Source organism: Silurus meridionalis, chromosome 6, assembly GCF_014805685.1.
Source record: "Silurus meridionalis isolate SWU-2019-XX chromosome 6, ASM1480568v1, whole genome shotgun sequence".
NCBI classification, from domain to species: domain Eukaryota; kingdom Metazoa; phylum Chordata; class Actinopteri; order Siluriformes; family Siluridae; genus Silurus; species Silurus meridionalis.
In genome coordinates, this window is record NC_060889.1 from 26,521,014 (window position 1) to 26,547,350 (window position 26,337).

Consider the following 26,337-nt stretch of genomic DNA (forward strand, 5'->3'; position numbering starts at 1 on the left):
TGATAAAATATGTATACATCATGCCACTCCAAACAGCTGTTTTGTGGGACAGTAAAATATATGTTATCAATTCCTGCATATACAGTGGTGTGATTTATTATTTTATTGCATGTTTGTCGCACTTTAATGTTTTAGATCATCAAACTAGTTTAAATATTAGATAACATAAGTAAAAACAACATACAGTTTTTGAATGAAGGTTTTTATTATTAAGGGAAAACAAATTCCAAAACTACATGACCCTGTGTGAAAAAGTGTTTGCCCCCAGTTAAAACTGTGGTTTATCACACCTGAGTTCAATGTCTCTCGCCACACCCAGGCCTGATTACTGCCACACCTGTTGACAATCAAGAAATTTCTTTAATTGGACCTGCCTGACAAAGTGAAGAAGGCCAGACGTAATGGGACACACACCTCAAAATACTCCCTCCACCTTCTCAACACTCTCCTCACTAGTCAACACATTTTTATCTCCATCCTTTATTGCTCTAACTTGCAGCACATCCTTCCCAGCTGGGTCCCTCTGCCTGGCCAATCACTACAGATCCTTTTCTCCTTCCTTATATGCCTTTTCCTTGGCTTTCGCCACATCCCTCTTCACCTGATGCCGCATCTCCTTGTACTCCTTGTATTGCTTTTTGTATAAAGTATAATTAATTACCGGTCTATACAGTACTTAAAAATATACACATTTTCAGTACTGTTTTGTGAAGGTTAAAAGTGAGTTATGTGCGAATTTGTCAAATCAAAATCAAATTTTATTTGTCACATACATACAGGTTACGACATGCATACAACATATATATATATATATATATATATATATATATATATATATATATATATATATATATATATATATATATATATATATATATATACGAGAGAGAACATACAATGCTGAAATTTCAAGAGGGGGTGTATCTGCAAAGAGTTTCTCCAAGTCGGGTTTAATTTATCACCTGAAATCCAAACATCCCGATTGCCTTCTAAATATGAGAATAACGCGGCGCAGAAAAGCAGTCAATCCGAGCATGCGCACTCCGTCTGTAGAGGACGTTTTTGAAAAGGCAGGAAAGTTTTCCAGTGATGGTGCCAAGGCAAAAGGCAAAACACAAAAAATTATGGAATTCATTGCCTTAGATCAGTGGTCTCCAGATCGACGGGTTGATCTTTGAAACATTCCTCGTGGATCCCGAAAATAATAATTATTATAATATAATATTATTTATTACACGGCTCTTCTTAATGCTGTAGATTAGAACCTTCTATTCACTTGAATGGGCTTCCAAACGTTCAGCAGTCAATTATTTTCATATAACAGACCCGCTGCTAATAATAATCGACCGCTGTCTGTCTGTCAATACTATGAATGGTAACAAATAAATAACAATAATTTATAACAATAAACAATAATATATTTTGAGTGGAACGGTTGCTACGTCACAGGAACGGTTACGTCATCGCTTTCCTCATAATGGACCGCCGAGTACAAAAACGAACGCGCGAGCATCCAGATGTTTATTAACTTCGAGTGCGTGCAGAGTGAATGTCTTCTACTGTCTTCAAAAAGCTTCAGGATGAACTCCATACCGCGCTTCTGGTCGAAGGTGAGAAGCTCTCTAATCCGGCAACCTTTACACATCACGTTCACTGTTCGAGTGTTTGGTGGTGTGTGTGTGTGTGTGTGTGTGCGTGTGTAGACGAGAGTTAATTACACTTTCACAAAAGAGCAAATATCTTTAATATGCTTTTGTAGTGATTTTTCTTTTTTGATATTGAAAGAAAAATAGCTGAACTTGTTAGATTGTATCATGTCTGAACTAAAATTAAAACTAGACCCGAGCTATGATGCCCCGACTAACCCCCCTGTAGATCCTACATTACACAGACACAATAGTGAGGCCCTTAAAATACTAACAGAACTGTAACATGTTTAGGGGAAGAAATTGTGATTTATAAATACCACTTATTTGTCTGTGTGTTTCCTTTGATTATCTGTAGAAATACAGATGTGAAAATGTGCCCTGTTTAGAACCTGTACTATCCACAGAAAGGTAAGCTACATTACAGATGTGCACCTCATGATGTGTTCAAACTCAAACAAACCTCAAGTTATTATGAGTAATGAATTCAGACTGAGACTGAGGTAGATGTTCTGGATTTCACCCTTTAGAAATTGCAATAAGATGTCGAAAGAGAAAAACATGACAGATCTATACACATTAAGGTGAGTTAAAGAGAGAAAAGATGCCCTATATAAATTCTTAGATACAGTGGAAAGTACAGATTTACATCTAAATATCCAGTACACCCCGCTACAAACTCTATATCTCACTGTTTCAGTTTCAGAATACGGCTACATGAGAAATATACAGCAGGCATTTCATCCATAAAGCTCCTGAAAGTACCTTTACCTAAGCAAAAGCTAAAGTACACTCAGACTTTATGTGAGAAAAATACAAAGAGCACTAAGACAACATCTGAGGAAATCTTAAAGAGTCGGAGTCCAACTCCATCTATGGAAATCAGCAAAATTCTGTCCATCTCAGCTGGGGAGCTATGCACTCCTGTCGGGTACTGATATATTTGTGTCTCATTGCAAGTTAAAGTAATATTCAGATTGGAATTAGTTTGAAAATATTAGACATCCTAAGGTAATATTTACTGTGTACACATTTGCGTAATTTCGTATGCAATGTAAAAGTTGTATGTACCATGTATTTCAGGCATTTATTTTATTTTTTTTTATTATCTGTATTTTTCCAACATCCTTATAATTTTAACCTCGTAAGTAACACAAGGGATTTATTATTTATTTTTATATTTCATATATATTTTTTTATATATTTATATATACTTAATATATATATTATTTATTATTAATTATTTTACAACAAAAATCCTAAGAAATATCCTTTGTTTACACAGCCCTAGTGTTTGTTTGTTTGTTTTGATTTTTAAACCTGACCCTGATCTGTAGGCTTTGTGAAAGTGTGTATGTAACAGGTGGATCTGTTTCAGGTTGCCAAATTTTGGAAACACCTGCTACATTAACTCAAGTTTGCAGTTCCTGTTTAGTGCTGATGTTTTCTGCAGAAAGCTCTCCAAAATCATGGACAATTATATAAACAGACCAGAAGCTACATTCCTCAGGTAGCAAGACTATACATTACTGTATGTTTACTGCATGTTTAATATATTAATGAAATGTGAGTTAAGTTAAGATCGGGAATATTCCCAAAGATTGAACTGATGAGAATTGTTGACTTTTGTGCAGTTGCTTTGTGAAGTTGTGGAAGTTGAGATACAGTGCAGGAAGTCAATTTGGCATCAGAAAGGATCTTCTCCTACTGTCTCTGATTAATGAGGTTACAGCTGTCAACCCAAAATTCAGCATCTTTGAGCCAAATGTGAGGACACACAAAACACAAACACATCAAAACATGCAGAAAGAAACCAGTCTTTAGTCTAATCGAATGTTTACTGCTGTGTGTGTAGAGCACCCTTACATTCATTTGCCAGTGTCTAGAACAAATCATTAAGACTGTGCGAATGCTGGGTTGGAAAGATGACTTAGACCCTAGATGTCCAGTCGGGTCTAATTTTGACATCAAGATGAAAAAAGTTATAAAATGCTCCAGGTATGTCTTATAAAATAACATGACAAATTCTCTACGTTCAGCAGTGCAGATGATAATAAGATATTGATGCATGTTGTATGTTGCAGATGTGGATTTCAGCAGAACATGTTGTATGATTCCAGTATAATTACTGTGCCCCTGGCATACAAATCAGTGGACCAGTGCTTGTACAACATATTTAATGTAAGTACTGTATCTCACAAAAGTGAGTGCACCCCTCACATTTCAGCAACCATTTTTAATATATCTTCTAAAGGACGTGCAAAGCAACAAGTCCTATTCATCATGTTCATGTTTTTGTCTGCTTAACAGGACCGTACACATTTGTGTATCTTGTATTAGAGTAGTTCAAATTTGGTGCTTTGAGTGCAATTCTCTCATATTGACCACTAGATGTTCTACTTTTTTATTTTTGGAGAATTTTTGCTCTCCACAAAGATGGCCTAGGCTATATAAAGATCGGTAACACTCTGAAACTAAGTTTTAATACAGTGGCTAGGGTCATACAGAGGTTTTGCAAGGGTCGATTAATGAGTCCTAGTGCTGTGCATCAGGTGCAGAAGGTGGTAAATAAAAATAAAACAGACGCATAAATGCTGCCAGCTTTGCTTTAGAGGTTGCAGAAGGGGCAGGTCGGTGCTCAGACCAAACGCCACACTCTGCAACAAGTCGGGTTGCATGTTGTCATCCAAAAAAACATGATACTCAGATAAACGTGTTTGGCTCAGATGGTGTCCAGCATGTGTGGCGATGCCCTGGTGAGGAGTGCAAAGAAAATTGTGTCTTGCCTACAGTCAAGCATGGTGGTGGTAGCATCATGGTCTGGGGCTGCATTAATGCTGCTGGCACTGTGGAGCTGCAGTTCATTGAGGGAAACATGAATTCCAACATGTACTGTGACATTCTGAAGAACAAAAGGATGCCCTCCCTTCAGAAACTGGGCTGAACGGCAGTTTTCCAACATAATGACCCCAAACACACCGGCAAGATGACAACTGCCCTTCTGAGGAAACTGAGGTAAAGGTAATGAAGTGGTGAAGTATGTCTCCAGACCTGAACCTTATTGAGCACTTGTAAGGCATCCTCAAGCATCTAACATCCAGCTTCTCCGTGATGTCATTACGGAGGAGTAGACCAGGATCCCAGCAACAACCTGTGCAGCTCTGGTGAATTACATGCCCAGGAGGATGGAGGCAGTGCTGGATAACAATGGTGCTCACACAAAATATTGACACTTTGGACACAGTTTTGACATGTTCACTTTGGGTGTACTCACGTGTTTGCCAGTTATTTAGAGAATAATAGCTGTATATTGAGTTCTTTTTAGAGGATAGTAAATCTGTACTGCTGTACAAACTGCACATTGACTACTCTAAAATATATCCAAGTTTCATTTCTACAGTATTCTTCCTTCGAGAAGATATACTAAGATGGTTGCTAAAGTGTACTCACGTTTGTGAGATATTGTACGTTTTAGTTGGCTTGTTTTTTTGTTTTCATCTTCATGAATCTCATCATATTGTCACTTAAACAATGTGTATGTTTATGAATAATGTGTGTATCATAGAGGAAACAGTTGCTGCAAAAGTGCCAGAAGTGTGGAAAACAATGTGCCAGCTCCATTTTGACATTCCACCCATTGCCCAGGTAAGGCTGCCCCACACACAAACACACACACACACACACACACACACACACACACACACACACATAGCACTGGCTCCATGTTCTGTATGCTTAGATGATTGTTGTTCTGCCGTTTTTATCAGATCAATGTTTTGTAATACAATACAAATAATGTCACGTATTAAAACCACTTCCTGCCTGAAACAGCTGTGCGACAAGTTTGCATTTATTTTGCACACTTTTGGCACATTTTCCACTAATTTTCCATGAAAAACTAGTTAATCAGTCATGTGTCAATTTTCTGATTTCCTGTGCACAACCTTCAGATATAATGGTGCAGGAAAAACAGCTGAACACAAGTAAGAGTGCCACCAGTGATTCAGATCTTCAGGTCTGTCATTCTTTTTGTTTCTTTTCTCTGTAGGTTTTTGATTCTGTACCTGATAAGGGATACAGTGGACAAGAATAATCAACAAATCATGCTTAAGTGTCCAGTGAAATTCCAAACTCGTCTGACTATAAACAATACTACACAGAGGTTAAAACACACACACACACACACACACACACACACACACACACACACACACACACACACACACAGTAAAATGTAGTGCAATTTCATTAAATGAAACTAAATATTTCATGTTTTACAGTCGCAACGTTTTTTTCTCAAGACTTTCTCAGATATTCAGGCCCCGAAAAGGTATGTTGCACCTTACATATACACATCAATCTTTAATTCTTCTTTGAAGTAAAAAAATAAAAAGCTTCTAATAAAGTCATCTGATGTTTATAGCCAATATAATCACATTCAGGTTAATAAAAAGAAGCGCTCATCTTTCCTTTGTGCCTTTCTTCTTGTAGAGAACAACAAAGCCAAGGTCATAGAGAAAATGAGAAATAAACTGGTGAGAAGGAGGATGAGAAAGAGGATTGAACACTGTCTATAGTTTGTACACTCAAGTTGTGGGTCTGTGTGTAACCTGTATTGTGATGTTTTTAGGATGAATCAGCCTCTACTTATCAACTGATAAGTGTCATGAGCGTTATTACGCATCCTTCAGAGAGTGGTAAGATAAATACAAACATGCATATAAATACAGTAGGCATGTTTATTAATTAATTACAAACACACATATAACACACAAAGCAATGTACAACCCCAATTCTAAAAAGTTGGGATGTTGTGTAGAATGTAAATGAAAACAAAATGCATGTTAGCAAATCTCACAAACCCATATTTTATTCCCAATAGAACATAGTAAATATATTACTTTAAACTTTAACATATTGCTTAATATATAACTGCTTAAACCAAGGGGTAAAAAAGGTAATTTTACTTTTGAAAGCCATGACACATCTAAAAATATTTGTACCAGGCCAAGACTTTTACAGTCAGTTGACGTTGTGGACTCACCATTAAATAGAATAAAATATATAGATAGAATATTTAATAAAATTAAATAGCTCACCATTTGAGATCATCATAGATCCAACACCAGCTCCTCCATGCCAGAGCTTTTAAACACTCAAAGAGGTCCAATGTCCAAACTCTACATGAATTGAAAACTAAATGATGCTGGTACGTCTCTAGATGGTTCGGGATGTTTGCGGGGTCGGCATCTACTTCTTTGAAGGTTCATAATCTTCATGAGGTGGGACACAACTGGAGCTGGTGCAACCTCGGGATGCCACGCGATGGGTAGAGAAAGAAAAGAAGTGTAGAGGAATTAGTTTAGCTGCTGTTCATGATATTAACAAGCACAAGTTGATAATGTGCATGTGATCAGATGAACTGGAGCACAAGGTTATGATATGTGATATGTGTTATGTGTAGGACTGTGAAAAGATACGTTTTTAATAAGACTTTGCTATTCTTGGAAATACTAAAAATACAGAGTTTTGAGATCTCAAAGAGCGTGATGGATTGTAGCATGTTAGATGACTGGATAGATACATGGGAGCTAAGCTACTTAGAGTTTTGTAGGTAGGTAGCAATAGTTTGTAGTCGATTCGAAACTTAACAGGTAGCCAGTGTAGGGATGAGCAGATTGGGGTTATATGATCATATTTTCTCAACCTTGTGAGAACTCTGGCTGCTACATTCTGGACTAACTTTAGCTTGTTTATTAATGATGCAGGACATCCACCTAGTAATGCATTACAATAGTCCAGTTTGGAGGTCGTGAACGCATGGACGAGCTTCTCTGCATCAGATATAGACATGTTTCTTAGCTTAGCAATATTTTTAAGGTGGAAGAAAGCTGTTTTTGTAATGTAGGTGATATGATTTTTAAAAGACAAGCTGCTGTCTATAATAAATCTCAGGTCTTTAACTGTTGAACTAGTGTTTACATTACATGCTTCTCAATGAAAGTTAAAATGCTGGAGCTTCTGTGTACTAGTTTTTGGGCAGATGAGCAATACCTCAAAATTTAACAATCGAAAGTTATGAGTCATCCAATCTTTTAATTCTTTAACACACTCGCTTAACCTGGTCAATTGAGATGTTTCGTCTGGTTTTGATGAGATATATAGCTGGGTAACATCAGCATAACAGTAGAAGCTAATCCCATGCCTTCTAATAATGTTTCCAAGGGAAGCATGTATATTATTAAAAACAGGGGTCCTAGAACTGAACCTTGGGGCACCCCATATTTAACTTGGATTAACCTGGATAGTTCTCTATTTAAATCTACAAAATAGTAACGATCAGACAGGTAGGATTTAAACCAACTTAATGCCTGTTCCTAAATGCCGAGGTAATGCTGTAAGTGAGCCAGGAGAAAGTCATGATCTATAGTGTCGAATGCAGCACTAAGATCTAATAAAACTAACAGAGAGATGTAGCATTGGTCTGAAACTAAAAACAGGTAATTTGTAATTTTAACTAGCACAGTTTCTGTGCTGTGATGGGGCCTGAAACCTCACTGAAACTCTTACATTTTAGCAAACTCTTGAAAAAAAATCAATGCTTCAATGTTTTATATTTATGTCTGTGTAACAAATTCACTGGTACCGCACTGAAAGAAAGAGAGACAGGCACGTCTTTCACCGGTGCCCAACCGCACTTAGTCACCTCCCGCTTGTCTCTCTGCTGTTTCTTACCGCTTGTTCAACTGGTACAGTCTAAAAGTACAACTTTAAGAACAAGCACTTCAAATGATTTAAGCCTGAATCCTAATCTCTGACTAACATTAAGAAGGGCACTATAAATGGTAGCTACACCACCCCCATGACCAGTCTAACGGGGCTCATGCTTATGAGCATATCCTGATTGTGTAGACTCATTTGGACCCATGTAATAATTTGGTTTAATACAATCGAGATTATTATCTGTGATGATCTCATTTAAAATGAGTGCTTTGGGTGCAAGTGATCTAATGTTTAAAAGACCAAACTTTGGAACTTTTATATGTTTGCTTATTTGACAATTTTCTGGAAATGTTGTCTGATAGGACTGTAGCTCCAACACTGCTGGGGTGCAGGCCATCAGGACACTCCCAGAAAAGATTCCAATTATCAACAAAGAGTATGTAGCCATTTGTTTAGTGTAAGAAGTCTACTGAGCCTTTCAATTCCTCGCTGGTAAATGGGAAGAGGTCCGGACATTATGATCCTCGTCGTGGGCTTTGTGCTGTGCACTTCAGGATCTCCGTTTGCCGCAGACTGGTGTCGTTTGTTCCGGCATGGAGAACAGCTCTGAAGTTCCTCATTTAGGATTGCGGGTAACTGTGCAGCAACATTAGGAACACAAGCACCAGGAAAACAGAGAGTGTGAGGGGGAGATGTCCTCGGCCAGGGCTTGATGCAGTATACAATTTGTCATTGTCTTGTTGAAATATGCAAGGCCGTCCCTGAAAAGTGCATCATTTGAATGGAAGCGCATGGTTTCCAAAAATAATTTTACATTTTGATCACTTATCCTAGAAAAGTTTACCACAGCCCAGAGAACACAGTTAAGTTTTTGGATCAGGTTCATGTCCAATTAATCAAATTAAATGCAAAATGTTTGTTCAGCTGTTTTTTCTACTTGATATTTACCTTAACAGCCTTTTTTGAGACTAGTTAAAGTCATCAAATTCAATATTGCTTCTTTTTTTATGGTTAATTTCTTAAGTTAAAGTATTTTATAATTTAATGTTCTATTTAAAATAAAAAATGGGTTTGAGATTTGCAAATCACTGCAATTCTTTTTTTTGTTACATTTTTCACAGTATCCAATCCAGCTTTTATACTTTATACTGATCCATATGTACTAATGATGTTCATGTCTCTTTCCTAGGACATGGTATAGTTGATTGTTACACTCACAGTCCTCCCCAGTGGTGGACCTGCAATGATGAGTTGATCTCTCTCACCACTGAGAAAGATGTGTTACAGAAGAGCTTGTCTAATGCCTGTTTGCTCCTCTATGAGAAAATGAGCACTGAGTGAAGCCATTCCTGTTCTGTCGGAAGCTGTATGAGATTGAGTTTAATGTTTTTTCTCCAGATTTTATACGAACAAAAATAAATTACGTTGTGGACATCACTCTTATGTGAGTAAAAGTCTGGTTTCTTATGTTGGAAGCTGTATAAAATTGCGTTTAATGCTGTTTTTTTTTATTTTTTATTCTTAAGCCATTGAACAACAATTACATCTCTAAATATCTTAATATGATACAATATGCATACATGTAATGCATACTCTAATAAGCTGTAAATGGGACAGCAGCATTTTGCATAAATTCCTGTAGATACTTGCCATGAGCAATTGTTATATTAGCCCATATATATGCCCATCTCCAGATGATCTGTGACAAGAAATATGAAGGTCATCGCAGAGAATTTGGAGCTTCAACTGCAAAATAAATTGGAGAATTTTGACTTTTTCCTCCTTGGTTTTGGATGAGAGCTGGCAGCAATGCGTTCACTGAGGAGTCATTTGTTCACAGAGGTGAATGCATGCTTGGACAAGCTGGGACTGAAATAGGACAAACTGGTAGGTGTTATTGTACAACAGATGGTTGTCCAAATCTTATCGGGAAAAATATGCAGGACAAAGTGATCAAATTAAAGCCGAAACAAATTAGTATTTTTTACATTGTATTATACATCAGGAATTTTTGTGTAAGTCAGTGCTTAAAATTAACCATGTTATTGACGTTAGAACTAAAATAGTTCTCTTCATCAGGGCAAGAGCGATAAATAATAGTTTGTTGCAAGACCTGACCTTAGTAGCACGTGTTTTAACCTGATCAGGATCATAATAAATTCAGAGACTATCCTTAGAACTTTGGGTATGAGGTGGAATACACCTTAAACAATTAATAGTCGCTATCTGACCTACTGGTATTTTTTTGAGAGGTGGAAGGAAATCAGAAAACCCAGTGGAAACCAACTCAAACAGGAAGAAAACATTCCACAAGGTAAGCTGAGCTAAGGAGCAATATATGGGCAACACAATGTGCAAGTATGGGAAATGTTAGCTTAGTAGTTAAGGCTTTGTCAAAACTGTACACGTAGATTGACACAAATTGTGCTTGTAAAGTTATTAATGGAATATGTATCTTTTTTTTATTTTATACGAAAATGTGATCTGAGGAAAGTGTTCTTCTGAGGCATGTTTAGGCCTGGATAAGGATGTTAAAACTTTGAATTATTTTCAGCAACCCCGTGGTCACAGTTAAAAATGTTTATGGAAATTTCACAGCATCAGAGGAATTCCACTAAGAATATAATCATATTTCAGCGCAAATTCAAGACAACCAATAGTTTTAAAAACATGATCTGGAGTACCATAAGAAGTGTGGAATATTCTTTCAGCCATTTCATTCTCAAATTTCCTAAAAAGAGATTAAAAACGATAGCATTTATCCCACCATGTGTGGGTCACCCCATACTCTTTAGACAAGTAGGAATTGCATAAATAGTATGTTCAACAGATTCCAAATGAACTTAAATCAAATAGAATTCACAGGTTAGGTTGTTTTAGGGGCAATATATCAGGCATGACATAAAGAGTTTTGATTTACCCTCTGTTTTAGTCAGAAGAATCCTTCTCAGTGTAAATATATATTAAGTTAAGCAGCGATTTAAAGATTTGTAAACCTTCCAGTTTAGGATTGAAATTGTAATTTTATGTATCCACAGTTGCTCTGGTGAACATGTCAGCCTTCACTTCAGCTGCTGTATGAATTAATGTATACAATCTGTATGAAATAATAATAATAATATGATTTGTAAGAATAATTGGTGGTGTTATATAATAATGCTGCACAAACCAGGATGGACTTTCTGGCTCTGATCTCCTCCTTATTTACCCTGAGCACAATTGTGCCCCTTAAGGCGTATCTAGATCAAAGCTCTGCATCAATCACAGTAATTTAATCTAGAACAGGGGTGGCCAACCCGCGGCTCGCGAACCGCATGCGGCTCTTTGGCCGGTTTCATGCGGCTCCTACGTTCATATCGAATTTTGTGTGTTTGATTTTTAATGTGCGTGTTCGCTTCGCTTACGTTCAATACGGTATTTTTAAGACTTAAATGAGCTTTCCCCCCACTGGGAAACTTTGCGGTATATCAGACCTTGGCATGAGGCCAATCATAAATTACAGGGATGCACCGAGAATTTTCGGAAATACCTAAATCACAGAAACAACACGGCAGAAACACAATTGTAATGACGCAATAAAAAAGCGCAGCAGCACACGGTTATCTGGATAAGAGCAACATGTCTGCGGTGTGCGGAGAGCGATGTGCAAAACAATACTGAAATTTCAAAAGGGTGTATCTGCAAAGAGTTTCTCCAAGTCGGGTTTAATTTATCACCTGAAATACAAACATCCCGATTGCCATTCTACATATGAGAAGAACGCGACGCAGAAAAGTAAAGTCAATCCGAGCATGCGCACTCCGTCTGTAGAGGACGTTTTTGAAAAAGCAGGAAAGTTTTCCAGTGATGGTGCCGAGGCAAAAGGCATAACACAAAAAATTATGGAATTCATTGCCTTTTGAATTGAATTTTCATTTCGGTGCATCCGTAAAATATTATCGTTGGTGTGGCCCTCTGACACAATTCGGGTTTCTCATGTGGCCCCTTGTAAAAATTAATTGCCCCCCCCCGCGGCATATTCATCTCACGCACATGCGCATTTGACGAAAATACCGTATTGAACTCAAGCGAAGTGAACACGCACATAAAAAAACCCACAGTCTGTGTTTTCTACCATGAAACACGTGAAATCAACGCATCGATCTGTTCTGACTGACACACGTGTGAAAGAATTGCTTTGAGAGGCAACAACTGAATACGAGGCAGATTTGAAGGGGATTGTTCAAGGAAAGGAATGCCAAAAGTCCCACTAAGTAACATGCAGAGTAAAAGAAAAACACTATTGTAAATTATTATGTTTTTGTTTGTGGACTTGGTTAAACAGAGTTTGTGTGTGAGACAGTGCACACAATGTGTATTGTTGAAAATGACTGTCCTGTGGTCTTAAAACTGTAGGAGTCAATTTCTGTCATTATGTTGGTGTGTGACATTTACAATAAATCTGCCTGAGCAGAGGTGTGTGTGTGTGTGTGTGTGTGTGTGTGTGTGTGTGTGAAAGAGGAAGGTATGGGTGATGTTCATGTGTGCCCATGTGTATGATGTGGCTCTTTGCGGTAACACGGTAAAAAATGTGGCTCTCGGTCTCTGACTGGTTGGCCACCCCTGCTCTATACGAAAGACAATAATAAACCAAATAGCAATTATAATTAAGAAGCCATAATCCGAAAGACCACCTGGTCCATTCAAATATTATTGATTTGTCATCTGGGTGGATTTCATCCCTACAAATACAGAATATTGAGACTATTATATTATTTAAAATATATGATATTTCTGTATTTGGATTCTCAAAAATATATATATATATATATTACGTCACAATAACTGGCTGAAACGTGAGCGCGCGCGTCGGTATCTAATGCAGCACAGGGGCAGAAATGTTCATTTACTCCGGGTGCCTGCACAGTGAGTATCTTCTACTGTCTTCAAGAAACTTCAAGATGAATTCACTACTGCCGCTTTGTCCAAACGTAAGAAACTTTCACACATCACGTTTCCACTGTTCCTTATTGAAAGCGAAGCATCTCCGTATCTCAAAAACACGTCATCTAACGCGGAGGTCCACAACCTTTTATTTTTTTTGTATCAAGGTCCAGTTTGACGAAAGACGATTTTTCCACTGACCGGTGTGCCTATTCGATCCGTACCGCGAACACTATTTGTACTGCGCATGCGCGAAATTACTGCTACTTTGGGCACTTATGGTTTTATTTATAGATGCATGAAAAAAAAAGCAAAAGCAACGTAATGCACTGAGTTATGTTAAATGTACTTAAATGTTGGCATCACTGTTTATTACTCTCAGTGTTTTAACTTTTCTGTTTGGAAAATTATAAGATATATCTTTATTCGTCCCATAGTGGGGAAATTTCTTAATGTTTCTTATGTGTTGCTGGTAAAATGGAAGCCATTAGACTGATGTGCAGCTTCTCTTAGATCTGCCCACCTTCAATAAGATCTGATTGACTGTCTGTTTGACATCGACTTTAGAAACACGTAAATAAAATATGTACAATTTATATAACCCATGATCCTCAGCCTCCGCTGCTATGGAGACGGAGCCAGACGGTCTCACAGTCAGTTGTCCTGAGTGACACAAAAAAGAGGGAAATTTGTGTCTAATAGATCATTGACTATATCACAAAATACCATGAGACTCTGTTGGATTATTGGGGTTCTCACAAGCGAGGAAGTAAATTTGTTGCAATTCCGGAAAAATTGTGTTTTATAAACACCACTTATGTGTTGTCTTTTAATTATATGTAGGAGGTGCTGCCTACAGAACCTATGTTATCTACAGAAAGGTAAGCTACATTACAGACATGTGCATCTCCATAATGAGATCAAACTCAAGCAAAACCTCACTCTCAATATCTCATTGTTTCAGTTTCAAAATGATGCTACCCGAGGGAGATATAAAGAGCATTCCAACTCAATCTGAGGAAAATATCAAAAGTCTGACTCCAACTCCACCAGAGGAAAATCTGACTCCAATTCCACCAGAGAAAATTATAAAGAGTCTGACTCCAACCCCATCTGAGGAAATTATAAGGAGTCTGACTCCAACTCCATCTGAGGAAATTATAAAGAGTCTGACTCCAACTCCATCTGAGGAAATTATAAAGAGTCTGACTCCTACTCTATCTGAGGAAGTTATAAAGAGTCTGACTCCAACTCCATCTGAGGAAATTATAAAGAGTCTGACTCCAACTCCATCTAAGGAAATTATAAAGAGCCTGACTCCAATTTCACCAGAGGAAATTATAAAGAGTCTGACTCCAACTCCATTTGAGAAAATTACAACAAATCTGACTCCAACCCTATCTGAGGAAGATTTCAAGAGTCTGACCCCAAATCCACTAGAGAAAATTATAAAGAGTCTGACTTCAACTCCATCTAATGAAATTTTAAAGAGTCTGACTCCAACTCCATCTGAGGAAAACATCAGAGTCTGATTCCAACTCCATTTGAGGAAAACATCAAGAATCTGAATCCAGCTCCAACTGAGGAAAGAATCAAGAGTCTGACCCCAACTCCATCTAAGGAAAATATTAGGAGCCTGATTCCAACTCCATCTGGGGAAAAAATCGATAGTCTGACTTCAACTCCATCTGAAGAAAACATGAAAAGTCAGACTACATCCGGGGGAAACATGATGATTTCGACTAACATGTCAGATTGTAAACAGATCAGTTTTGGGTATGGCACACTGTTTAAATCTTATTTTTTATGTAAAAGTACTATGTTTACTAATTCTAAAATTTAAATATTACATACGTTAATGTACAACTACAGGAGGCAGATCTGTATTACATTTTCCTACAAGATTGATTTGTCAACCAGGGACATTGTAAAGGTTTTAAGAGATAAACCAAAAACTCAATTGGACTTGTGAATTAAATTGGAAATTTATTGGAATACTATTCTTTGTTTACAAAGCCCTAGTGTGTTTTTATAAACCTGACCCTGATCTGTCAGTGTAAGTGTGTATGTAACAGGTGGATCTGTTTCAGGTTGCCAAATTTTGGAAACACCTGCTACATTAACTCGAGTCTTCAGTTCCTGTTAACAGCTGAGGCTTTCTGCAAAGAGCTGTCCAACCTCATGGACAATTGTATGGACAGACCACAAGCTAAATTCCTCAGGTACTAAGACAAGCAATTCACAAAAAAAGACTAAATTGGAAGGTCACATTTTAGTAAACAATTTACTGAATACTGTTAACCCCTTTTTCCACTATTGTCTATAGTTGAACCCATCGTGTTAACGATGTTTGAGAACATATATAATATCAGCAAGTAGAAAAATGTTAATAAAAATGTAAAATGGGCTGAGATCAGGAATATTCCTAAAGATTCAACTAATGGGAAGTTTGACTTCTTTTGCAGGTGCTTTGTGAATTTGTGGAGGATGAGGAACAACTTAGACGTTCAAGGTCAGATCCACAAAGATAATCTCCTCATGGACCTTATTAATGAGTTTATAGGGCTCAACCCAAGCTTTGCCATCAGTGACAGGAATGTAAGGACAAACAAAGCACAAACATGTAGAAGAACATGCAGAAAAAAACCCACAGTCCTCAGTCTAATCGAACATTTGTTGCTGTGTGTGTAGAGCGCCCTTACATTTCTCTGCCAATGTCTAAAACAAATGGAGGAAGCTGGGCAAATGATGGGTTGGAAAAATAATTCGACCCCTATATATCCAGTCGGGTCCAATTTCAAAATCACGATGAAGAAAGTTACAACATGCTCCAGGTATGTCACATAAAAACGTAAAATAAAAAATGTTCTAGATTCCGTGATGAAGATGATAATTTGTTGTTGATGCATGCTGTGTGTTGCAGATGTGGATTCCAGCAGAACATATTGAAAGAGATGAATTATATATCTCTGCCACTGGTGCACAACTCTGTGGACCAGTGCCTGTCCAGCATAGTTAATGTAACCCTCACCCCCATCACCACCACCTCCACCACTTTTTTTTGAACATTAATCACATTCTATTGTAAATAAACTCTTTGTGTATGCTTAATGTACGTATCATAGAACCGGCAGCCATTACAGGACAAGTGCCAGATGTGTCAAAAACAGACCGTCAACTACTATTGGACATTCCACAGTCTGCCTAAGTAAAGCAGATACATGAACACACACACACACACACACACACACACACACACACACACACACACACACACACACACACACACACACAGCTCCAAAATTTGTGACAAGAATGTTGAACAAGAATGTTTCATGCCATAAGCAACTCAACTAATCATGGTTTGCTTTTTTGTTATAATCGCTTTTAATATAATTATGTTTAATGTAAAAACGGAACAACTGGCAACAGAATTAATTGTATAAATAAAATTGTGTAAAAAAAAAATCTGTAATTATTCCTTTTAGACTCACTATTTGTATTTCCAATATAATGTTCAGTAATGGAACAATTTCCTGCTTAAAACAGCTGTCAGGCTTTGTAAAAAAAAAAAAAAAAGACAAAAATTTTTACAGGGAGAATTGCATCTGTGTCACATATAAATTTTCTTCTTACGTTTTTCAAAATTTCCCGCCAGACAAGACACTGGTCAATCAGCCATGTCTCATCTGTTTTCTGAGCTCTGTGCTTAAACTCAAGATACAATGGTGCAGACTTAATCCAGCTGAGTACAAGAATGCCAACAGCAATTTAGATCTTCAGCTCTGTTTTACTTTCTTTTTCGAGGTTTTTAATTTTGTACCTGCAAAGGGAGGCATTAAACAAGAACAGCAAACTTATTAAGCTTAACAATCCAGTGGCCATCCAACCTCAGCTAAAGATAAACACTAGGACTCAAAGGTGAAAACACACACACACACATGCACACACATGCACACACACGCACACACGCACACAGTTTATTTTTTGTATATGATCCCACATTAATAAATTAAATATTTCACATGTATTGCAGCTGCAATGGCCACATGTACCAGCAAAGTGTGTATCTACTCAGCCTTTCTCAAATATATAAGCCACAAAAAGGTTTGTTGCACCTTAAACCTATACATCAGTCTGAAAGTGATAATATATAACATTCTACACTTTATCTTACCATCTAGGAAGTGCTCATTTTTCTTTTGTGTCTTTCTTCATTATGTAGAGAACAGTAAAGCTGAGGCTAGAAACAAAGGAAACAATAAACCGGTGAGAGAGAGTCACACAGATACAATGAAAGATGAAGTGAGAAAGATGGGAAAGATAGTTGAGATGGAGGATTGAACACTGTCTGTAGTTTGTACACTCGAGTTGTTTGCCTGTATGTGACCTGCGTTTGATGTGTGTTGTTTTTAGGGTGAATCAAAGTCGACTTACCGACTGATCAGTGTAATCAACTATATTGGAAGAAAAGCAAATGATGGTAAGATATAAAATAATCACATGTAAATATAGCCGACATATTACATTAGTTATTTAGAGAAGGACACAAATATGCAAAAACACATATATATATATATATATATATATATATATATATATATATATATATATATATATATATATATATATATATATAAATAATGTATGCAATATTCTGTATCTTTCTCAGGACATTTTTTGACAGATTGTTTCACTAAGAATCCTCCTCAGTGGTGGACCTGCAATGATGAGTTTATCACTCTGACCACTGAGAAAGAAGTGGTACAGAAGAGGTTGCTTAACGCCTATTTGCTCCTCTATGAGAGAGTGAACTCTGGGAGAAGCTCGTTCTCTTCTGTCGGAAGCTAAATTAGATTAAGTTTAATATTCTTTCTCCAGCTTTAATATCATCAAAATAAATTCTACTGCAGCTCTTAGATTATGTGTTTCTTTGAGGCATCTATGAATACTTTTTCTTCTTGGAGCAGGTGCATAGTGATGGTATATTACACACAAACCTATAAAACCTAGTTGACTAAACCACAATTACATTACGACCAGTTATTCATAACTATTTCTATAATTCATATCCACTTTATTAGGAACACTGGTGCAGTCGAAACATCAGTTCAATCAGCTGTTTATGTGACAGTAGCATAATGTAGAATATGATAGTTAATGTTCAGACGTTACTCAAATCTTACTTCTGTTGACCAACATGTGCAATATGCCAACAAATGTTGCAATGCAACTTATTTACACAATGTACAACATTAATTATTCACGTTCACTACTTTTTTTTATGATTAGAGATTTTATTTTATTTCTATTTGTATATTCTATTTTGTATCAATACTGTGTAAACCTTTTGTGACTAAAGCTAACACTGAGAAATGCAGAATTCCCGTGTACATGTTCTGCTATGTAGGTGTGCAAATGGCAATAAATTTGAACTTATGTTTACATTCATTATCAGAATGGAAGCAAAAAACTGATTGCATTGAGTGTTTTAGAAATTCATGTGATTTTCATGCATAGAGTTTAAACAGACTCGTTGCAAAGTGAGCAGCAGTTATGCGAAAGAAATCAGATGAATTACAGTGCTAATGACATGACTGAGGTGGGTCTCATCAGCAAAAAATTGCGGCTAAACATCCAATAATTACTTGTACAGTAGTAATTATTTTATATATAACAAATCTAGTTTATTACTGCACAACTACAGTACTGGTTGGAACTGCAAATATGCATTTTAGGTAGTGTTTTATGTAGCTTTGTATTTTTGCATTATCTTGTGTTCATGTTTTGTAACACCTCAGAACTGAGGGAACTTTATGTTTTAGAAATAACAAAATCTCACTACCTTGAATAATAATGTCCTAAATAGTGTTTAGTGGGTACTAATGTGTGCTCTAGAAGTTATATTAGTCTATATTTCTATCAGACATAACATGCCACCAATACAAACTAATTACCAGTAGAGACCCACAGGGACCATTGCAGTATACAATAAAACCAATAAATATATGATGGTTTTTATTTATTGTCTTTTTCCAGCAAGCAGAGGAATGGTCAGCCATAGATATATTCAGGGAAGAATGAGGATATGTTGAATAAAATGACCATAATTAAACTGATTAATGTGTAATATGTTTAAGGACAGTTAGTTAATGCAGAGTGTATGCACAAATATTGCTCTAAAGTCAATGGGTCCTGTGATTTTGGCAATTTCATATATTTTATTGTACTTATTGTTCTTATTATGTTGTAGAACTACAATGACATGGCCTTTTGGCCCTAAACCTAAATGTTTTAAGTCTAACTTTCACATGACTTATTCAATAAAACACAATAAAATAGTAAGTTTTCAAGTTTTTCATTGTCTTCAACTAGCAACTCAACATTAAAAGGAATATTTTATGAAGGTGGGAAAAGGATGAAATACTACAAATGCCAAAACACACAGTTGTTGTAAAGCTAAACCACAGAACAATTAATTTACTATAATATTTAATGAATAGAATACATGCTACAAGAGAAAAAAATCACTCAGCAGAAGTAAACCCATTAAGATTCAATGCAACCCATATGGAAATAAGTGGCCAGACTAAAACATATATATATAAAATGATAGTCAGTATATGTGAACATATATCAACATATTTGTAGTTATATATCATGTTATTTAAACATGTTATCTTCTTGACATATCTATTCCAATGCACATCTTTACACAGTCATACTCTATATCACTATATATACCATATATTATTTACTCCACCTTTTGTTCATTAATCACTCTCACCCATGTACATGGACCCATACCCTCATTTACAACATCACTTATGTGCTTCTTGTTGGATGCTAACTGCATTTCATTGGTTATGTACATGTACTTTGCACAATGACAATAAAGTCGAATCTAATCTAAAATGAGATGCAGACAGCATTTCTAGAAAAAAAAAGAAGAGCTTAATTGGCATCACTGCATGTTCATTAAATGCAGTTACTATTGATAATGCTGGTACTGAGCGTATTTTCATCCATTCATTAATGTTTAGTAAGCCCTTTGCCCAGATCAAGCTTACAGTGGATCTCAAATCTACACTGAGAACACTGAGGAAAGAATGTAAACATACACACCATTCACACATATTCACTCAAGCTCAGGATTGCAAAAAGGACAGAGCAATAATTATTCAAAAGCATAAATTAGCAGTAAATGGGTTTCTCTGACAAAATGTAATCTCAGTGCTGCATACGTAACAAACATAATCCACCTAATTAACAAAACAATCCAAAAATAATGCATAGTGTTATGATTTTAAAACTCATGCCGAGTGAGTTGCTTAGCACGGAATTGTTTTACAAATAGAGGTTTTCCTGATGCAATAAATGCCCATTATTTATGAATACTAATGTTAAATCAAAGTATACAATTTTCTCTTAATGCAAGAATGTTCAACAACTTGATATAATGTAAGTATTGTTAGCGATATGTATCTCACAACTGGAACTACTAAATAAAACAAAATTTAGTAATATCAATTAAATGATATGTGATATAAGTCATGTACAGAAGTGACAACAAATACCTAACCATCACACATGGTGCAAATTTAATCCTGTGCTAGAAACCTATAACAAAAATCATTTAGTACTAGTTCAGTTGTACTAATACAGGAGTATTGTTTTCAAAAAGCAAACTCTACTTAAATGCATGCTATTCATCAGAGACAGGTTACAGAACAGCACATAGAGTGTAGGTACAATAAACCTTTTAATTCAATATACCATGAAGACTGTATAATGTGTGGTACATTATCTTTATTTACTCGATTCTTCAAGGAACATATAAGGAAATCCACATCATTCTAGAGAAACAAGATGTCAAATCAAATCAAATCAAATTTTATTTATAGAGCGTCTTACAGCAACCAAAAGGAGCACAAGGCACTTTCCAGTAAAACAACAATAGACAATAAAAACACATAAGAACACAAAGATGTGCCTCTTTGCTTACACAGATGAAAAACAAAGAAATTTTTTTTTTACATTAACTCTATAGACATTGTGTATACTGCTCTGCTTACAGAGTTGATCGACATTCATCTGAACCCTTTTGTTTATTTAGTGCTCATAGACTGTCCATTTTCCACTTCATTAGAAATGCCTGCACGCCTGATTACACACTTTACAATACAAATATTATTGTATGTAAGAGATTTCAGTAGACCGTGCAAATTTTAAGTACACTGAGGTATTCTTTCAACTTTGGACCTTTGGAAGATGAAAGGGTTGCACACACACACACACACACACACACACACACACACACACACACACACACACACACACACACACACACACACACACAGAAATTTAATCTTTGTTCACATGAAAGTTATTTATCCGTGGAGTCATTCCAGAGTTTTCAACTGTGAAATACTAAATTGTCTGGATTAAATTTTTTATATTTGGTTGTTCGATGCTCATTTCAGAATTGTTGAAGTACCAACAAGTTTGTAGTCTCAAACCTGTTGGAAAGCATAATTATTTCATGTAAACACAAGTAGATCATGAGTGGAGGTGATTATGGGAAGTCGCAATGCCCAATGTGCTATACAAGTGCTCTACAAATAAAATAAATGTAATTATGTTCAACTAAATAGCTCACCTGTACTTGTTCCCAAGGAACACAGCCTCTACTTGTTTTTGTAGCTTTTGGTGTTCTCTTTCAGGTGTTCCCTAGCATTTAATGAGGATTCCACATTTATATATATATATATATATATATATATATATATATATATATATATATATATATATATATATAGTTTTAAGTTTATTTCTTTAGTGCTTTTCACAATTAACATTGTCCTAAAGCAGCTTGACAGAACTTAAGAATTAAAGGGAATCTTGTGTATTTGTCCCTGATGAGCAGCCATGGTGACTGTGACAAGGAAAAACTCCCTTAGATGTTATGAGGAAGAAACCTTGAGAGAAACCAGACTCAAAAGCGGAACCCATCCTCATTTAGGTGACATCAAGAGTGTGATTATGAATCTTAAAACAATACAAAACTTTGGAAAGTGAGAACTACAATGAGCACTGGAGTGTGTGATTATAAGTAATGTCCTTTCTAAAGTCTTATACAGTCAGCCTTCCATATTATAGCCTCTGAGCAATAACTCTTTCTCTGCGTCAGTAAAAAAAAAGCACAATTATTGCACACATCTTAATCCTGCTATACTATTCACTTTATTTGATGTAGTTAGCAATGTAAGAAGAACGGACCTCGGGTGTGTGATTAATTATTTTATATTTTAAATAATATTTAATATTATTTCTTATTATGCATGTACATTTATTCTGTTAAAAAAAAACTACAAACATTTGCATTTTGGACAGTATGAACAGCATCTACTACACAGTCTGAGATCTGTATGGTGAATGATTTATTATCATACCTTTATTAATATGTTCATCATTTATATCTTAGTTTGGTTGCCGTAATCCATCCAGACTTTCCAGAGAAGTGAGTTATTTTCATGCCATCTTATGTTTAAAGACAATAATAGGCTTGTGATTTGATAACATTTTTAATCACACAATCTTTTACAGTGATTCATCTGACCAACAAGAAAGTACTTGATAGCTTAATGGGCTATAGAGTGAGTTATTTTCCCTCGGTGTGATAAGAATAAACATATTACTTTGAAATCACTTGCATCTTTGTAAGTTTAGGTTTCTTTGCATCAGCACATATTAATTAGGTGCAATCTGTGTGAATTAGTGTTATGGAGTTATTTTATAGCTATGAAACAAGCAAAGAAACAAAAATACATATACTTTATATAGAATTACATTTGGTTACTAGTAGCATTTATTATTCACAAAATAACATTGCAGTCTTTTTGACTGCACAGGTTTGCTGGATAATGCTCAAAATCCAGTGCAGCTTCTCCCAGCACCAGTATATTACTATATTACTATGCTATACTAACTTCCTTTTTACCAACACGTACAACTAGCTTTTAGTATGTTGAGAAGCTTCGCACAATGTACAGGTTTTTTGGTAAAGTTCTGTAGTAATCATTACACAGTATTATGTGATAATGTCAGCAGTAGAAAACAGCTCTTAGACTTATTTATTGTTTTTATATTTTTATTATTATTATTGAAATTAGACTCCTAGCTGTTGTACAATAGGATAACAATTCCATTAAAAACTAATCGTACTTAACAGTTTCTTTCCTATTTTTAAAAACATGTTACATTTTAAAAGACATTAAAAAAGAAATGCCAAAAATGTTAAAGCGAATGAACACTGCAACAAACTTCTAAAAACACAATTTACTTGCAATTACTTTAAAACATATAAACAATTCCTAAGTGGTGATTTAACGCCCTCTAGCGGCTATGATAAGCAGGTATAGTTGGCAAACTCTGCAAAGCGCTCTTGTACTCATGTTAAGTATCATGGTATATAATATAAATACTTGAATCCTTCTATGATGTAAAAATAAATACATTTTCATGAATTTTGCACTTTCAGTACTTACCATTGCTGCGACATTTATCAATAGATTTCCATACGGAAATCTGCTATATAGCAGTACAGTATTACCAAAGCGCATATTTTGCATACATGTTCATATTTGGATTTCACAGATATAGAAATATATGTACACTTGTACATTTATGCCACATATATTTCAAAATATTACAAAAATGGCAGTTTTCATATATGTAACATAAATACACACATATATGTCACGTATTTGCATATAGAATACATGTTCATATGGGTGATGTTTACAGATGTTTATCCATATATTTATTATACATACATGCACATGTATGCAGCAGGTCATAATGCAGTATTTAAATTAAAGCAACTGTTTAAAACATGTTTGCCAAAAAGTAGCTTGGATCAACAAGGAACTACAAGGAATCTAACATTACACATAATTTAAGAAAAGCAAAGAGAGAAAACAAGAGATATCAATATTTATTAGAAAGAAATTACAGTCAAGGTACGTTTCAAATGTGGAATGATGCAAAACTACGATATTTATTAAATCAAAAACAATAAAATCATAAAAATAGTTGATGTTTAAGTGTAAATCATTTAAACAATATAGAAAATATATTTCCTCCTACAATCTCCACATGTTTTCATCCAAATTCTCCTTGTCACCGAGTCACTATTGCAGAAAATTTCCTCCCCGACTTGTCGCCATTAAGTTGTTGTTGTTTTGCGACGTTAATGCGCATGCGCAACATCTTTTCGGCTCCATTACATTCATGTAATGAAAGTGCCATTTGGAACAGTAATAGTTATTTTATATATTATTATATAATATATTTTATTATTAAATATATCTATATCTATATATATCTATATATCTATATATCTATCTATCTATATATATATATATATATATATATATATATATATATATATATATATATATATATATATATATTTGAATTGTTTGTTTTTATTCAAAGAAGAGCTTGAATAATTTAATTCCCCTGTATTTACATTTATGCATTTGGTGGATCTACATCCAACAGCAAGATAAGCACAAGACTGACCCCTAAAATCACTCTCTAGTACTGTATTAGTGTTAAATAGTCCCATTAGGAATTTTTTTATTAACATCTATGTGACACTCTTTTCACATAGTAACTAATTCCATAACTCATGATCCATATATTATGTTGTAGGTTAATGTATCATGAATGGTGTTACACAATATAATAAAGTACAGTCAACCCCTGATAATTCGCGGTTTGGAAAATTTGCGGGTTCTCATTTGGAAAATAACGAACAGCAAGTTGCGGATTATCTTAAAATTCGCTAGAATCCGCAGCGAGACCGAATGTTCAGGAATGTTAGAAATAACATATTAAACTATGTTTTAACAAACAAATTTCATCAAAACTTGTAAAACACATTACTGTATTAAAGTGACATAATGTCCAGATGAATTTAATAAGGTACCATATGGGCTGCGGGGGTGCATCCAAAATTCGTGGAACCACTGTGTATGTATATTACATATGAATAGAAACATTAGATAGTAAGTTTTAAAGAAAAACTTTTTCCACATTTGTACATACCCTTTATCATATACATTTCAAACAACCAATAGAAACTTAGTATTAAAACACAGCAAGGCTGAATGTCAGAATGCCAACTCTAGATTATCTGTGAGAGGAATTTTTACGTTAGTTAGTTAACTAACCTTTTCTAGAATGGAAGTAATATCACTGCATAGTGCCTGACTTATCAACAAACCTACGGTCCTCTAAAAAACACAAAGTGGTAATGAAATATTACAGCATGTGGACTGTCTACTGTTTTTTTTATTAATGAATGGAAAGTGGTTTTGATTCATGAAATTGAGGTAAACCAAATTTGCAAAGCAGTGGCAGGCCATACATTTCACAACTAGGCCTTGAGTGGTGTCCTACCTGATTCACTCCACCTTTTCATAACATTGTGATATCACGGCTTTTGAAGCCATCAATATTATACAGAAATCTAGTTACAGATCATTACATCACAGAATCTCAAAGTTATCATTCTAAAATGATTTATCCTTCCTATGGCATTTGCCACTTACATTTACTGCGGTAGTTACATGCCAAAACCAACCGCAAAAAAAAACATTTCCATGATGAATGGATGCCACCCAAAAATCCAGCCGTCTAATGTAGATTTTCTGCATCCTAGCACTGTGATTTCGTAAACAACGAATGCTGTTCATTGATTTCAGCTCAGCATTCAACACAATCATTCCTCACCACCTGATCGAGAAGTTGAACCTTCTGGGCCTGAACACCTCCCTTTGCAACTGGATCCTGGACTTCCTGACTGGGAGACCTCAGTCAGTCCGGATCAGGAACAGCATCTCCAGCACCACCACACTGAGCACTGGGGCCCCTCAGGGCTGTGTGCTCAGTCCACTGCTGTTCACTCTGCTGACTCATGACTGTGCACCAACGCACAGCTCAAATCATATCATCAAGTTTGCTGATGACACGACCG

The 26,337-nt window shown here is 35.7% G+C and overlaps 2 protein-coding genes across 2 annotated transcripts; both read left to right on the forward strand.

Moving 5' to 3' along the window:
- The first annotated feature begins 1,492 nt into the window (after positions 1-1,492).
- LOC124387811 (ubiquitin carboxyl-terminal hydrolase 37-like) lies at positions 1,493-9,806 on the forward strand. Its single transcript, XM_046852409.1, has 14 exons — positions 1,493-1,610; positions 2,005-2,057; positions 2,177-2,230; positions 2,347-2,577; positions 3,025-3,156; positions 3,281-3,413; positions 3,502-3,644; positions 3,731-3,827; positions 5,212-5,291; positions 5,695-5,808; positions 5,927-5,976; positions 6,138-6,181; positions 6,277-6,343; positions 9,559-9,806. Exons 1-14 carry the CDS (start codon positions 1,518-1,520, stop codon positions 9,708-9,710), a joined length of 1,443 nt encoding a protein of 480 aa, XP_046708365.1. The 5' UTR covers positions 1,493-1,517; the 3' UTR covers positions 9,711-9,806.
- A 3,386-nt stretch (positions 9,807-13,192) lies between these two features.
- LOC124387816 (ubiquitin carboxyl-terminal hydrolase 29-like) lies at positions 13,193-18,229 on the forward strand. The gene is made up of 13 exons (XM_046852418.1): positions 13,193-13,339; positions 14,136-14,173; positions 14,257-15,068; positions 15,383-15,514; positions 15,758-15,890; positions 15,984-16,126; positions 16,216-16,312; positions 16,418-16,500; positions 17,100-17,213; positions 17,329-17,399; positions 17,518-17,561; positions 17,709-17,775; positions 17,965-18,229. The coding sequence occupies exons 3-13, from the start codon at positions 14,992-14,994 to the stop codon at positions 18,141-18,143; spliced, it is 1,140 nt and encodes a 379-aa protein (XP_046708374.1). The 5' UTR covers positions 13,193-13,339; positions 14,136-14,173; positions 14,257-14,991; the 3' UTR covers positions 18,144-18,229.
- Positions 18,230-26,337: the final 8,108 nt, after the last annotated feature.

Coding starts and splice junctions, on each gene's coding strand:
- LOC124387811 (XM_046852409.1), top strand. CDS start 1,518: ATGTTTATTAACTTCGAGTGCGTGCAGAGTGAATGTCTTCTACTGTCT. Junction 2,578..3,024: donor GAGCTATGCACTCCTGTCGG/GTACTGATATAT, acceptor GATCTGTTTCAG/GTTGCCAAATTTTGGAAACA. Junction 3,645..3,730: donor AAAGTTATAAAATGCTCCAG/GTATGTCTTATA, acceptor TGTATGTTGCAG/ATGTGGATTTCAGCAGAACA.
- LOC124387816 (XM_046852418.1), top strand. CDS start 14,992: ATGAAAAGTCAGACTACATCCGGGGGAAACATGATGATTTCGACTAAC. Junction 16,127..16,215: donor AAAGTTACAACATGCTCCAG/GTATGTCACATA, acceptor TGTGTGTTGCAG/ATGTGGATTCCAGCAGAACA. Junction 17,400..17,517: donor AATATATAAGCCACAAAAAG/GTTTGTTGCACC, acceptor TTCATTATGTAG/AGAACAGTAAAGCTGAGGCT.